Raw genomic sequence first — 16,131 nt, 5'->3', positions numbered from 1 at the left:
GGGACATTTGTTTATTCTTATGAGGGACTGGTTCTCCCTACGTGCAGGAAGGCTATGTGCGTGTGGGCGTGCATGCACAGCGTCCTCTGTTTGTGCCACTATGCTCTATTGCCCTATGTCAATGCCACTTGGCACTGGCAGGAAGAGCCCGGTGAAACCATAATATGGACAGCAGGCGACCCTCAGACTGCTGGAGATAGATCCAGGCCCTGGGCCCTCCCTGCTAATGACCATGCAGTTCTTTTAGGACCAGGCTCACATATGCTGGCCTGGCTGCTCCTGCTTCCTCCAATATTTCTTCCTCCCACACACACCCTTCACCCCAGAGCTGCAGAGGAAACGGTGATGTTATTCATAAGCAAGGTTTTGGGGGAATCTCTTCTGCTAGAAGTGTGAGTTGGAGGGTAGGAAACCAGGACAATGCCTCCCTATATTTCTGGGTCATCTATTGCCTTTTTCTCTTTCTCTTCAATTCTTTCCACACCTTATCCTCATTTAGAACTCTGTTTGCCCTTGAATGCTGGCCTCTCCCTTCACACCAGAATGTGCCCCAAGAGAGACAGTACCTCCATAGAAGCAGGTACTCGGCCTGACAAGTCTGGAGACCAGAGAGGCCAGCCCATCACTCCACTCCTGGAAATAAATCCCATTGTATTTGCATTTTAATTTTCCACATAAACAAAAGCTCGGAGTACTCGCTTGGGCAGCATCACTGGATGAATTTAATTAGAAATGAAAAGTTTATAGGGCCCTCTTTAATGCGATTAATGCTCAGTTAACATTTATCACATTCATATGCTGGAATCGCCTTTTCTAAGCAGCCACTGGCCATGAAATGAATTTCTCTCAACTTTTTTTTTGCACCCACTCCAGGAGGTCATCTCCTAAGGAGTCTGTCTGTCTGTACTGCCGTCCAGGCTATCTCCTGGGGCCAGGAAGTAGCTGGTCCTCAGAGCCAAGTTCAGGGAAAGTGGGAACAGGGAAAGAGGCACAAGAGTGTGCAGGGGTGGAGGGCAGGGGGCATAAGAATGAGGTGAGCACTATTTCTAGGAGGAGCCAGACCTGAACCAGGGTGGTACCTTCTGCAAATACCTGACTGCTCCATGCAGCAGACTGGCTTAAAGGCTTTGGAGTCTCTTCCCTAACAACAACCCACAAAAGACCCTTTTCCTAACACAGACACCCAGGGCATTTCTGTGGTCAAAAATCAGGTTTCTGCTAGGGCTAGTCAGTATCAATCATACCTGGCTCTCGGTTCTCTCTCTCTTGCGTTTGGCCATCTCTCTTTTCCCTGTCTCCTCCGGGGCTCTATTAGACTGCCTCTTCCAGGTCCAGGGCAACTGGGCCCGAAACCCCAGGCTCGGCCCTGGGGAATACCTCCTTTCCTCTGGCTCTCCCAGAGGCCAGACGGCTGCGGTCAAGTGGGAAGGCCGCCTGCCCTGGTGTCAGCTCCTTAGGGAGGCGGAGTGGAGTGGGGGAACATGAAACCTCTATTGGTCTCTAGGGGAATGATGGCCTTCCTTATCTTATCAAATTCTCTTCAATCTTCAATTAGAGTTTACTGAGATTGGCCTCCTAACCAAAACCAGCTAACCTGAGTGATGATGAAGAGAACAGAGAGGAAGGAAAAGTTATAAAATGGGAGGAGAGAAAGGAGGTATTTTTTTCTGCAGATCATAAGAGGAGATAAATAGCTTGGTCTTTGTTCCTACTTATATGCACACTCCCTTTGCAGACCTCAGCGGACATGAAAATGTAGTTGCTACCCGTTTTCCTAGTAGTGTGCTACACACACCACACTGGCATCACACACAATTCTACACCCTCACCTCTAGTACAGCAAATGAATGTGCACATACTCACAAACTGTATGTGTCAGAACTCTCTATGTACCTGACTCATCAACCCAGCCGGACAGCTACCATCCATTCAACCTCACATTCTCCCAATAACACTTGCTAACACCCCAAATAGGCAGGCCATCCAAGTGACAGCAGAGGAGTTCATTCTGGTCCTAAACAATCCATTCAACTGGAAGCACTGTGAATAGTGAACCACTAGCTCTCTGTTCGATAGGAATGACTTCTTTTAAGAGCTCCCTGGAATGCCAGGGCCATTCAGACAGCTTCCCAGGGCACGAATGCTATGCTCAGCTAGATATCACAAGCCCACACACTCTTTCCAAAACAGAGCCACACAGAGGCCCCCAACACATAGTCAACAACTTTTTTTGGGGGGTACGATACACAAGGCAGGCACCAACTTTTCTTCTAGAATTAGGACAAAAGAATAAGGGGCAGACGGAAGACCTTCTGCCTGACCATCTCTGTGACCTGCCAAGCTGGATACTGCCCAGGAGGCCCCTGATTTCCTTTGGCTTTTTTCACCAGCCCAGCAAAGACCCTTGGCCCAGGGGCTCACAAGTGCTTGGCTCTGGGGCCACTGCTGATCTTCCTTCCCGCTCTCCTCCCCTCTGAGTCCTTCCTCTCTCTGATTTCTTGACCTTACGGTGCCTACAAGGTGGGTACAATTTCTTTTCCAGCCTGTTGCCCTGTCCCTCAGCCTTTCTCTTCCTGCCAAGAGCTTCCAGGAGCTGCCAGGAGTTGCCGGTCATGTCCTCCAGCTTCCTCTGTCCCTGGAAGGCTGCAGAGGGAGCTCACGCCAGAGACACTCAGGCAGAGGTGAAATCAGGCAGAGAAGGGAGTCTGGAGCAAAGCTAGAGGGTCTCTCGTCCAGAGCACCCAGGAGGTGAGGACCTCCCTTCCTCTTGGCCTCTTTCCCACCTGTCCTCCTGCCAGTGAGCAGGCTGGAGCCGCCGCACTGCAGCAGCCGACAGCCCTGCAGGCCTGCCTTGCGGCGTGCTGCCTGGTGCCGGCAGTCGTGAGCTCCAGGTCCTGTGACTTTACCTTCCCATGCCACTTCTTTTGCTCCGCCACCTTTCTCTTCCCTGGCTGGGCTCCTCTTTTCACCTTTACCATATCCGAGCCTCCTCAATTGGTCTACCAGCCTCCCAGAGCTCTGGCTCCCTCCAACCATCTCCAAGACTTTGCAGGGCTAAGAAAGGCTCAGATGCACAGAGCCCCCCACCCCCCACCCCCCCACCCTACCCCGCCACCACCACCTTTAAGCTTCTGTTTCTCCCCGCTCTGCACTCTCACCATACATTCCCAAACACACTGGTCCAGGCTGAGGCAGGTCTGAGACCTCTTCCGTTCCCCGTCAGCTCCATCACTTCCCTCCTCACTCTTCCGGTCCTCAGTCTTACTTTGTCCTCCCCTTTCCTTCCACATTGTACCCTCTCCTCTCCCAGCTAAAGAGAGCATACCCCCGCCCTCACCTCTCTTCCTCAGAGGTTTCTGGACTAAGGAGCTCAGGAAATGTCACATTCGCCTGCACTGCGCTGAGGGTACTGCTGCAGTCTGAAGCAGGGAGATAAGTTATGTTCAGTTACACGAACTGGGGGCTGCAGACTGCTGGCCAATGAACTGATTCAGGCCTGAACATGTGTTTTATTTGGCCAGCATAGAGGGGTTTTTTTGTTTTTTGTTTTTTTAATTTTAGAGAGGAGAGAGAGACAGAGAGGGAGAAAGAGAGGAGAGACAGAGAGAGAAGGGGGGAGGAGCTAGAAGCATCAACTCCCATATGTGCCTTGACCAGGCAAGCCCAGGGTTTCGAACCGGCGACCTCAGCACCAGCATAGAGTTTTTTGTGTTTTGTGTTTTTTTTACAGGGACAGAGAGAGAGTCAGAGAGAGGGATAGACAGGGACAGACAGACAGGAATGGAGAGAGATGAGAAGCATCAATCATTAGTTTTTCATTGCGAAACCTTAGTTGTTCATTGAATGCTTTCTCATATGTGCCTTGACCATGGGCCTTTAGCAGACCGAGTAACCCCTTGCTCGAGCCAGCGGCCTTGGGTCCAAGCTGATGAGCTTTTTGCTCAAACCAGATGAGCCCGTGCTCAAGCTGGCGACCTCGGGGTCTTGAACCTGGGTCCCTCCACATCCCAGTCCGACACTCTATCCACTGCGCTACCACCTGGTCAGGCAGCATAGAGTTTTAAAAAACCAAATTATGGCCCTGGTGGTAGAGTGTCAACCTGGTATGTGGAAGTCCTGGGTTTGATTCCAAGTCAGGGCACACAGAAGAAGTGATCATCTGCTTCTCCTCCCCTCCCCCTTCTCTCTCTCTCTTCTTCTCCTGCAACCATGGCTTAGTTGGAGGAAGTTGGCCCTAGGCGCTGAGGATGACTTCATGGCCTTGCCTCAGGTGCTGAAATAGCTCCATGGCCGAGCAATGGAGCAGCCACCCAGATGGGCAGAGCATCACCCTATAGGGGCATGCCGGGTGGATCCTGGACAGGGCACCTGCACCTGCAGGAGTCTGTCGCTCTGCCTCCCTGACTCTCACTTAAAAAAAACCCAAATTATCCTGCCTCTAGGTCATGCCTGCACATTGCCGCTTCTGTTTGTCTAGCTCTCACCAATGGCCTTCCCCGCTGCAGTCCTTAGAAGCATTTGTGCTCATGACCCCTAGAGCCACACGGCACCTCCATCACTGCCCTTCACCAACACATTTCTTGCCAGTCTGGACTTTGGGGCACTACTTTTCTATCCCTTCCATCCCTAAAATAAACCTGACTTCTCTAGAATGCCAAGGACTCTCTGTTTCTCTCTCTCTCACACACGAAAAATATAAAATATCTCCTTACCATATTAGCTCTTTTTTAAAATTAAATTTTTTTATTGATTGTTTTTAGAGAGAGAGAGAGAGGAATGGAGAGAGAGAGAGAGAGAGATCAATTAGTTGTTCATTCAGGGGTTGATTCTTCTATGTGCCCTGACTGGGAATCAAACCTGCAACCTTGTGTATCAGGAAGATGTTCTAACCAGCTGAGCTACCCAGTCAGGGCTTATATTAGCTCTTAAAATGAAAAGAAAGAGTCCAGTTATTTTTGTGGTTGTTGAAGATAAGCTACAAGAGAAACCTGGTTCGATGGCCTCTCCTGTCTCCCTCCCTTTCTCCTTGAGAGTTCCCAGGTCCACACATGGCCTTTCTTCTCTTCCAGTGCCAGGTCATTCTGACACAGGTGGGGTCCCACAACGCCAACAGCCCCCTTATGCCCAGCTCTCCCCAGGAGATCCCAGGCTTCTGCCTCTGCCATCATGCCCCTCCTTGGCCTCTTTCTCTGGTTCCAGCTATGCATTTCTTGTACACAGTTTCTTCTTTCTTACCCTGGCACCTGAATTACTGGAGAAGGGTTTGGAGGCTGGCACTGGGGCCTGGCACCTGGGAGAGTTCTACTGATTGTGTATGATTGTGTCCTACTGCTGCCGCCATGCCTGCTGCTGGGGCACCTGCAGCCCTTGCTGGGTCACTGCATCGCAGCTATACAGGAAGGGCGCCCACTGGGAAGAATAAGTTTTTGGCTGTTTATGCAGTTGGTCCCTAACTAGTCCTGTCAACTGGACTGGGATTCAAGTTTTGAAGTAAAGATGGAGAGTTGATCAACCAATTCTTCTCCATCACAGTGGTGGCATCACTATAGCAAAGTCCCTCCTATTGAAGGCTAATGGGACTATGGAATGTTACAGCACTCATATGAAAGAAAGAAAGAAAGAAAGAAAGAAAGAAAGAAAGAAAGAAAGAAAGAAAGAAAGAAAGAGAGAGAGAGAAGAAAGAAAGGGAGAAAGAGAGGAAGGAAGGAAGGAAGGAAGGAAGGAAGGAAGGAAGGAAGGAAGGAAGGAAGGAAGGAGAGACAGGAAGAGAGAGAGAGAGAAAAGGGAAAATTTGGCACCAGTTTGCCCAAATTCTGAAATAAAGACTCTTTGGCTCAGCCCTATAATCACCCAATGGCCCAGTGACTGCCTCACTGATTGACCTGATGGGCCCAAAGACAAGATGTCCAGCCTTTGTCTGTCACTGCAGGTCACATCCTATAGGCCTTCTTTTCTTTCCTCCTTTTGGCCTCAGAACCCTTTCACCAAAGAGCAGATACAGGTTTGTGCACACGCGCGCGCGCACACACACACACACACACACAGCAACAATATCAACCTCTATGTCTATAAACCATCATGAGTATATTCAAATGACACCTTTACAGCACCAAAACAAATAACTTTTTCAACAGGAAGAAAACATCTCAATCCAGTAGTTGACTCGTAAGCACATAAAGCCAAGGTGGTTTAATTTCCCACCTGTTTAATATTTAACTTGTTATTTGCATTGGTTGTGAGACACTGTTTCCCACTCCTCAGATCTGTCAGGGCCCCTTCTCTCTTCTCTAGACTCACCCACATGGCTGGGCGAGCTGCGCTGGCCATAGCTGTAACCGCTTCCCCTACAAGAATCTGAACTCTGATGCCTGAAGCAAGGAAGGAGGCACAGGCCAGATTAGTACTTTGTTACATCCTTTTAAAGGACGGGAAGTGAAAAAAAATTCTTTCCAGTATACGCAGTTCCTTTTACTATCATGACTTAAACTTTCAACTCCAGGTAGCAATAAGGAGGGGCTAAGGGCAGACCTGAGCATTAAGAGGTAAAGTTGCAGAATAGCTAGAACTAGGAAGCTGGGAGCGGACAGAGGAGCCCCTGGCTTAAGATGTTCCTATTTTATTTTATTTTATTTTATTTTATTTTATTGTGACAGAGACAGAGAGAGGGAGAGATAGGGACAGACAGACAGGAAGGAAGAGAAATGAGAAGCATCAATTCTTCACTGTGGCACCTTAGTTGTTCATTGATTGCTTTCTCATATGTGCCTTGACCAGGGGCTACAGCAGATCGAGTGACCCCTTGCTCAAGTCAGCGACCTTGGGCTCAAGCTGGTGAGCCTTGCTCAAACCAGATGAATCCACGCTCAAACTGGCAACCTTGGGGTTTCGAACCTGGGTCCTCCGTGTCCCAGTTCGACACTCTATCCACTGAGCCACCGCCTGGTCAGGCTTAAGGTGTTTCTTTATCAGTCCTGCTGAGAAGACTGGGAAGCAGGACCACTATCCCGTGTGAACCGATAAGGGATTGGTTCTTGAGCGCAAGCTCTTGGTGGTGGGTGGGTGGGGTTGATTCTTCTTCTGCACCAGTTACTACTATCACCACTCTTTCTCTGGAAGCTGTATCGAGTCCACAAGCACATACTATCACATAAACAACCACATGATCCCATGTGTACCAGAACAAGCCTATTTCCCAACTTTTCCCTCCCACCCCAACTTTCAAAGGTGCCTTTCATCTTCTAGATCGATTTTGCACAATAATTCTCCCCTTGTGCTAATATGCTCACAGAGCCAATGTTCTCCCCTACCACCTCCTCTCCCTCCCCAATATTCCCTTCTCCAGGCACCCTGTTTCCCTTTTCCAGGGGCTTCTCCTGCCTGGCCCCATCTCCACTTGGCTAATTCCCCCTGTGGCCCCTGTATTGAACTGTTGTGTTGTCCATTTCCCTGTGACAGGGCTCTGGTTACAGAGTTATTGATTGGTTTTCATGCAGACAGATGGGCCCTTCCCGAGCTCCCATCGAAATCCCTGCCTCTATGGGCTGATTGTTGCCTCTCAGAGTGTAGGATTGCACTGGAGACCACCCTCCACGCAACCTCCATGGCCCAGGCTGTGGACGGTAATAAATGGAGGGAGCCTGAGCGATAATAAAAGCAATTGAATGGGTTACCTGTGCAGACACAAGATTTATGCCTTCTCATTTTGATGTGATTGTTTTATTGAGTTCTCAGAATAGTTATGACACTATTTATTTATTTATTTATTTAGGGGGTTCCCTTTCTTTTCTTCTTTGCATCACCTTTTAAAACCCACCTGGAGCTTTCATGAGAAGCAACCCTTTCTGTCTGCCTCTTCTCAAGAGTTGCCGGTTGAGGTAAGAACTCAGGGCAGCCAGCCATTGCTCTCACCTGAAAGCCATTCTGTAGCCTGAATGCCCACTCTGAGCCAGCCAACAGGGAAACAGACCAATACAACTGCTGGCCAAGAAGTCTAAAATAACTCGGAGAACAGAAATGGCTTTTCAGAAGGACAACGCCAGCTCATTTCAAGGAATAAGAGGACCAGCTGTCATGGCTGTTTCCCATGTTATTCCAGTAATGAGTGACCTCAGCAACAGGAGACCCTCTCTGGGGAGGGACAGGTGAGCAATGCTTCTCAGACAGAAACTGACATATGTGTTTGTTGTTTGTGACCCAGTTTGGTAGGCCAGGGGCTACAGAAGGCAAATTCCCTGTCATTTTTCTCATTTCTCTGTGGGGAGAAGTCTTTTTCTTAGCCCATCAACTTGCCTTGGCTCTTTGCCATGCGACCAACAGCCTTGACTACCAACTAGCGGCAAAAGTGGGAAAAGCTGTGCTTCTGGACCAGCTTTGTGCCAAGCCAGGTCCAACAGTCAAACGTGCAATGTTCTAGAACCTGAGCTTCAGGGAGGGAGACACAAAGCCTAGGCATGAACTCATCTTCAGCATTCCCTTGGCTAGGTGAGTGGCTCCCAGCTTATCTGAAAAGACCTTTGAATGAACACCTGGTAGGCCACTGTCGCCCCCCTGCCAGAGCTCTGATGAAGACCTGTGAACGACCAATACAAGATGGACTTCTCTAACAGCACCTGGACTGTATGCAGCCTTCTTGAAGCCAGTGTTGCCCTTGTGAAGAGAATGGATGTGCTTCCTTAGAGCCAAACATGCTAAGAGAGAGTGTGGGTAGCAGGTGATCGGTGAGAAATGGACCGGGAAAGAGTCCGTTCCAAAGATCTAGGCGCAGGAAATACCCTGGTCCCAGAGTGTGGGGCAGGCGGAAAAAGTTAGGCAAGTGACGGCCTTCCTATCAGCTCAGTCCAAGAGAGTGCCCTCAGGGGATCCTCAGTAACCCTACACTCACTGGAGTTTGTGCCTGTGCTTTCAAAGGAGCTGTATTTTCTGCCCAGAGCAACAGCCAAACCAGAAGGCTTTTTGGCATATAATCAGGAAAATCCCCCCTACTTAGTCAATTGCGATGTAACTAGATGACTTTTCCCCTTTTAGTAGCATGGATCTCCCTCCATCTCTCCCTCTCCAGGCCATTTCCCACACCAGGTTTATAAACAGCTGCAGTGGCAGGCAGTGCACAAGCTGAAGAACTGGCAACTCGTGCTCTGTGATCAGTTACCTGATATTGAGAATAACTCAGATGCTCAGAAATGATTCACATGCTAAGCAATCCAGTTAACCCTCTGGATTTTTGACAGTGGTCTCAGGGGGTGGGGTCGGGGTGGGGGTGTGAGGCCTCCCTGACCTACTCCATTGGGTCAGAGAAGTAATTTCTACGAGGATTTGCCAATGGAGAATGTGGGTTGACTGTACAAACTTTTATCGTGACAGGATCAGAGAAAGCCAAAACCATTTTAGAGCATGAAAAGCAATTTAGTTTATAACCGTAACAGCATATTTCAAGTGCAGCGACAGCATCTGTTTTGAGAAGAATATGAAAAACCTTATGATTTGGCTCAGGTGGGTGAGCATGTGTGGACATCCTTTCTTGCCAAACACTGGCACATGCACACACTTACTCATGACGGTTATAAAGTAAGTACTCAACACATGTGGGCATCTCACCAACAGTAAAGCTCAACTCAAGAACTGCCTATTCCCCAATGCACCACATTTTCTGCACAGGGGAAAATTTCCAGGCTCTTCCCACAGTGAGTGAGACTTCCCAAATTCCTGACATCACCAGCACCAACAGAAATACCTGCTGTTATCAGGCTTCGGGGTGAAATAACAAATCTCAGATAACCCTTCCCCCTTCAGAGCAAAGCACCTACAGGGTCGCTGCTCAGGGCGCGGGACCCAGATACATCCCTCCAGCCATGACTCGGCAGCACACTGGGAAGCTCCCAGAATTCTAAAATAGTAACCATGATAGGATTCTGACTCAAAGCAAAATTGAGAATACCCTCATGCTCTTTGTTGACAAAGCAAGCTGAGGAGCCCAACTGCTGACCCAGGGCTGCCTGCCCATGTCGCCAGTGGCTTCCCTGTTCCTCTCCTCTCACCTCCTCTTCATCAACAGCAACACCTGCCCACTGATGGCTATTTCCCCAAACCAAAGAAAGCCTCCATGCTCCTCAGGTGACAGGACTCCACAGAGCAGATTTTGCAGCTGTCAGGGAAGTCAAGCTGAGGTGGTTCTTTTTCACACTCTCATCAAATGGAGACTCACTTTTTCTCCCAGTTCTGACAGATGCACCTCAAGGCCTCTGGAGTTTGGTCTTGGGGTCACCTGTCCCCTGTTCTCCATGACTTTTCAGGATGAGAGCATTCCCAAACTTTTAAACTGTCTTGCCTGTACATGGCTTGGGCTCCTCCAAAGCAAATCCCATCACTGACAAGAGCATTTCTCTTTAATGGTCTCCAGAAAGAACACCATCACTCAGCCCCAGCACCACTTCACCTCATAGATGCTCTCCTCCCAAAACTTCATCCCAACTTCAAGCACCAGCAGCCAGGCAAGAGGCGAAATCTCCAGGTGGCTCAGAAGACAATCCTTTGTCCCCTTTTCTTCCCTAACCACCACTCCTGCCTCAGCCTCAAAGCTTCCCCAGTCTCCTCCTCTGGATTTTAAATGCAAAAGACTCATTCCTCTCCCAAACCACCCAGTGTCTTTCTCCAGCTCCTTTGGAAGGTGTCTGAATGTCAAACACTATGCTTTCAATACCTAGCTGAGCCAGGTCCAGGGAGCTGGAGGGTTTTTGGAGGGTGTATAATGAGCTGATCAGTATTATGTTACCCTGTTCATAACTGAATAACCATTTTAATACAGATGGCACACACTGGGATAATTTCTGGGGTCGCCTTGCAGTACGTTACAGCACGAGTGTGGCAGAGGGAATCTTCTTTAGCCAAGGTACATTCTACTAGCTAATTTTACCTGCTGTTTTCAGGATGATTTGGGATAATTCCATATCATTTGCAAAATATTTTTTAAAAACCCCACAGAACCTTGATACGTGATGCCAGTTTCAGAAAAGGGCACCATCTGAATTATTAGTTGTTTCAATAATGAGTCATTGAAGAAGAGTGCAAAGAATAACAAGGGTATGAAACCCTTAACCCTCATCTCATTTGGGGATTTGCCTTCAAATGGGGGGTAGGGGTTGAAAGGCTGGCCGAGGTTTTCTGGAACTTGTACAGGGTCTCTGTTAGCATCAGGTTTTACAGTTCTGTGATGTTGAAGCCATCCTGGGTTGCTATGTCCAACTGCTGGTTATGTGTGCTGTATCCATGACAGATAGACACATTTGCACGCTGGCTAGGTATTATATACACGGATAGAGTGTGCACATGTGTTCTTTCAGGGGACGTGCTGGAGTGGCATTGAGATTGGGAGCCAATCTTACGCTATGATACGTCAAGCTGCCTCCAGCCTGTGTCATCCCCATGTGCCTGAGCCTGTCATCAATATGCTCTTAGGCCTGGACAAAGGCCCTCCAGGTGGTTAGAGGCATCTCCTACATTTCAGCCTCAGCATCCAGAGTTCTCCCTGACTGGCATCTCTCTCCTTGTCCAGCTTCTCTAGTCCCTGCCAATTGCTGGCTAGTGGTTGGCATTTGCTCCACAGGCCTGGACACTTCTGCTTGTAGGCCGGAAATTTGTGTGAAGCTGGCTAGCAAGGCCCGGGCTCCGGGGAGGCAAGCTTTGTGGGAGTTGGCAGGGAGGGTAGGGGAGCCAGGACAGGCTGTTGCCCCTGGGGAAGGGAGCATGCTTTTAGAAAGGGAAGTCTGTTTGGAGGCGATGAATAGACACTGGTCATTTTAAAGGCTTCGGCTGTGGGCTGTGATTGTCTCTAGATACCGAGGCGCTTAATCTTGGAGTCTTAATTACCACAAACAGTTGGATTCATTTCCAGGACGCCGGCGGGAGAAACCTGGCAGGGAATACCCAGTCCTAAGCTGGAGACAGCCCTGTCTGTCTGTCTATCTTTCTACCTCCCAGGTGCCCTCTCCCTGCCCAAAGACTTAAGGACTAGGAGTGGGGGACAACGGCAGAGGCTGGAGAAAGAACCAAGATCCCAGGATCACATGGTGGGGTGCCTCGGTGGGCAGGAGCTGGGAGCTGGAGGCCTGCCCTGCAGCTCAGGGTGACTTGCTCACCTGTTGATGGAAGAGACGCTGGGCACTGTGTCATTGTCGCAGATGCCCTCAGCCAGGAGCCGGTCACGGATTTCCCAGGCAAACATAGTTGGGTTCTGTCTCTTGTATTCAGCAATCTTGTCCACCACTTTGGGGGTTGCCACTTTGGGCTTGGAGCCACCTATCACTCCAGGCTTGATGCTGCCAGTCTCGTAGTACCTGTGCGAGGAAGGCCGCGGGGGTCAGCGAGAAGTGGCCTGGCAAGGGCAGGGGCTGTAGGTTCTGGAGCCAGAGCGCTGAGCCAAGCTCCCGCCCAAGGCAGTCTCGCAGACGGAAAAGGCCCAGCGTGGCTGAGCCGGCTTCCAGAGGGAGCTTGGCTAGGGCAAGGGAGGGACACAAGGAAGGATGAGGGGGAGGGGGGGGGCACTGCCTCCCGGGAGGCAGTCACGCCAAGGGCTGGGTGCACACCAACCCGAATAGGAGCCCCTATGAGTGAAAACCCGACCTTGCATTTGAGAAGAGCGAGAGGAACAGCACTTCCAGGCCTGGGGCAGACCGGGGCTGAGGCACCACCTCCAGACCTTTCCCACTAAGTGCAGACACCCTGTGGGAACCAAGGCCCTCCTTCTACCTCCCCAATACTGATTTTTCTCATCTTGGGACCTGCTTTCGCTCCTCTCCCTATTTCTCCAATCTCCCAGTCTGCAGAAGCGCTAGAAGAGGTGTCCCCTGCCCCTTTCTGAAGAGGGGAATCTGGTTGCCTCCCCGTGAGGACCCCGGAGCTAGGCAGGCGCTGGATGACCCTGCTCCACCCTCGCTCCTGGGGCCGCAGCCCTCTACAAAGGGAGCAGCTCTCCAGGCGTCTCCTGCCACCCCCAGTGACGCATTTCCATGTCCCGCTGGCATCCTCAACTTTTAGCCAAGTCTTCGGACTGGAGACCCCCAGACGGCAGGGTAGGAAGCAGAGCATCTCCCTGGGGCAGCTCCGAGGCCCTCACCTGCCCAAGATTTTGCTGACACAGCCGTGGCTGACCCGCAGCTGCCGGGAGATGTCGCAGGGCCGCACACCCTGGTGGGCTAGCTCCACGATGCGCTGCCGCACCACGTCGGGCAGGGGCCGGCCGTTCACAAACACCCCCCCGAGCTGGTTCACACCCCCGTGCCCTGCTGGGGAGAGACAAGAGAAAAACACAACACCCCACACGCGGTAGGGACCAGCCATTAGTCAGGGTTCGCGGCCCAGGACGTGTGAAGGGAGCGGGCAGGGCAGAGGGGGCACGTTTCGGGAGCGGTGGGAGAAGGGCGGCCCGCGGCCCGCGGCGCGGAGGGTGGGGAATCGGCGCCCGCGGGCGGGCAGGGCGCGGGGCCTCCGGTGCCGGGCGGGGCGCTGGGAAAGAGCGCAGCTCAGAGCCCAGTGAGACACAGGGAGAGAGGGAAGGAAGGAAGGAAGGAAGGGAGACGCAGGGCAAGAAAAAGAGAGGAGAAGCGGGAAAAACAGCAAAGGGGGAATTAATGCCAGCGGAAGAGGATGGAAAAGAAAGGAAGGGCCGGGCTGAGGCTGGAACCTGCGTGGCGCGGATCCCGCCTGAGCCGCAGGCAGGATGGGGCTGCGGGTGTGTGCGGGGCGCCGTGCTCGAGAGCGGGCGCTTCTGGGGTGTGGGCCCGGGCGACTCTGAACACAGACAGGGACACCCCTAATCCTCGACATCCCGGGTTTGCTCTCTACCTTTTTCCTTGTATTTATTTTTAATCGAATTAGAGTTTTCCTACCTCTTTCTCTGTGTTTTTGTTTTGTTCTTTTTATTATTATTATTATTATTATTATTATTATTGGGAGTTTTCCTTTCCTTTTTTATCTTCAGATATCTGGAGGTCCATAGTTCCCTCTCGCCTCTCTAGTGTCTGAAGTTCAAAGAAAGCCAGGTGGAGGAGGGAGGGCTGAGAGGCAGGGGCCCGGGAGCCGGCTGCGCTCGGAGACGAGGCCGCGGGGAGCGACCCCGCGCCGGTGGCAGCAGCCGGGAGCGCAGGCTGCGGGGGCTGCCCGCCCGCCGCGCCGCGCCAGGCTCCGGGCTCCGGGCCCGCCGCCTGCCCAGGCCGCCGGGGACAGGTCGCTCTGCAGGCTGAGGGCTCGCGGGGAGCCCTGGGCAGCCACAGCGGGGCTGCGCGCGTCCTCTGACCTCTGAAACCTCGCAGCGGTGCGGACACCGCGCAAGCAGGGCATCTGCTCGCCCGGCGAAGAGGAGGCGCCGGGCCTCCTCCCGGACTCCAGCCCAGGCTCCCAGCCTCCGAGCCCAGGTGGCCACCGGACACCGGGCCCGAAGGCGCTGCCCGGCCGTCAACCTGGCCTAGCGCGGGCTGGAAACCCTGTGCCCGGAGCGACCAGCCCTCAGCCGCAGGGACTGACCCAGCCAGACGCAGAGACTGCTGGCGGCCGAGTTGGGCCGGACCGGACCGTCAGCCTGCAGCCCCTGCCCTGCCGGCCTCAGGCGACTTTCGGAGAAAGCGGGGACATCTGCGTCCCGCTCAGTCCTTCCCCGTCCCCTTCTGGGGGGACCCGGAGCACAGGCGCGCAAACCCCCGGGGAGAGGCCTCGGGTCCGGAGGCCGGAGGGTCCGGGACCCCTTATTCCGCCCCCGACCCCGTCCCCACCGGCCTCCCCGCCTCCGGCCCCGCTCCTCGCCCTCCCGCCCGCCGAACCCGACCATCAATAATTCAGGCCCCGGGAGAACTCGCGTTACCGGGATGAAAAGGCGGCAGCTGCGGGCAGATTAGAGATGAATAATTCAGCCTCCCCGGGCTGCGGGCCCGGCCCCTCATCCCCGATCTCAGGGGTGGGGACGGAAGGGGCCGCGGCGGGAGTCCGGGGCCGGGGCCGGAGCGGACCCGGAGCGGGGCCTGGGCTGCGCGCCGCCGCTGGCGCGACTCCGGCTGCGGCTCCGGCTGCGGCTGCGGCTCCGGCCGCGCGGGTCTCCCCCTCACTCCGACCGCCTGCGGGAGCTCGCCCGGCTTCCCCTGAGGTTTCAAAGTGGCGCCCCTGGGCGGCCGGGACTCGGCGGGTCCCCGCGGGGTCGACCCGAGCGGAGAGCGAGGGCAGAGCAGCGGCGCAGAGGCCGGCGGGCTGCACGGAGACGGCGCGCAGACCCGGGTCCACCCGCTCGGAAAAGAAGCCCGGGTTTCTGGCCTGGCTCGCGGAGACTCGCGGCAGCCCAAGGCCCCTGACTCGGATTTCCTGTGCTTGGATATTATTTAGAAAAATATATTTTATTCCAGGGGTCTTTTTTTTTAAAGCTCCCCCTGTTAACACTAAATAATACGCTTAGAGAAAAACTCAGCTCATCCTCCCTGGCTCTTATCCGAAGCACAGATCCAAGCTAGTTCTAAAAAGTTTCCATGTGAAAAGTTACAAATCATCCTTAATTATTAATCTACAAAGGAGGAGATGTTTTTATTTTGAATCTACCTTTTTTTTTTTAAAGCCTGGAAAAAAATCTCTTATTTTCCAAGCTTAAGACATACAACATGAATTAAATTAAAATTTAATTAAAATAACTTCATTTCTTTTTTTTATTTGTTTCTTTTCTTCCCACTTCTTTTTTTTTTTTTTTTTTTTGTCACATCTTTTCTGTTTTCTCTCTCTTACTTCCTTCCCGTGTTTAGATTTCTCTCTTCCACTCCTCATCGTTGGCATTTGCCTTCCTTTTGTTCTTTCTCTGGTATTTTCTCCCTTTGCCTACCCACTGGCCAGTCCGCTGGCTAAGCCGTCTGCACCAGGGAGTGGGAGGTGGGCAAGGAGCCTCCAGAAATAGAAGCAGAGCTTTGCTCTGCCCAGGTGCCTCCTGGAAGCTTCCTCCACTCCATCTCTTGCTGACTTCGATTTCTCCTTGGAGCCTCTCTCTTTGTTTTTAGAGCATCTCCCTGGGAGAGGCGAAGAAAGAGGACCACCATATCCTGCCAATCTCAGACTCCCAACTCAAGAAGAAGAGAAGGGGAAAGCGAGAGGGGGTAGGAAAGGAAAGAAAAG

At 52.2% G+C, this 16,131-nt stretch overlaps 1 protein-coding gene across 12 annotated transcripts in view; it reads right to left on the bottom strand.

Moving 5' to 3' along the window:
• Window positions 1-16,131, bottom strand: part of PAX2 (paired box 2) — a 96,596-nt gene that overhangs the window by 69,316 nt on the left and 11,149 nt on the right. For 9 of the 12 annotated variants that reach the window (XM_066239610.1, XM_066239607.1, XM_066239617.1 and 6 more), the window contains 2 exons: window positions 13,109-13,277; window positions 12,132-12,329 (listed from right to left, as the gene is read on the bottom strand). In XM_066239610.1, the coding sequence (XP_066095707.1) occupies window positions 12,132-12,329; window positions 13,109-13,277 (367 nt within the window). The remainder of the gene's footprint in view (window positions 1-12,131; window positions 12,330-13,108; window positions 13,278-16,131) is intronic. The other 3 variants (XM_066239612.1, XM_066239609.1, XM_066239618.1) reach the window with 1 other exon arrangement.

The sequence above is a fragment of the Saccopteryx bilineata genome, chromosome 7 (genome assembly GCF_036850765.1).
Source record: "Saccopteryx bilineata isolate mSacBil1 chromosome 7, mSacBil1_pri_phased_curated, whole genome shotgun sequence".
NCBI lineage: Eukaryota > Metazoa > Chordata > Mammalia > Chiroptera > Emballonuridae > Saccopteryx > Saccopteryx bilineata.
This window is presented reverse-complemented; position numbering and strand designations above follow the sequence as displayed.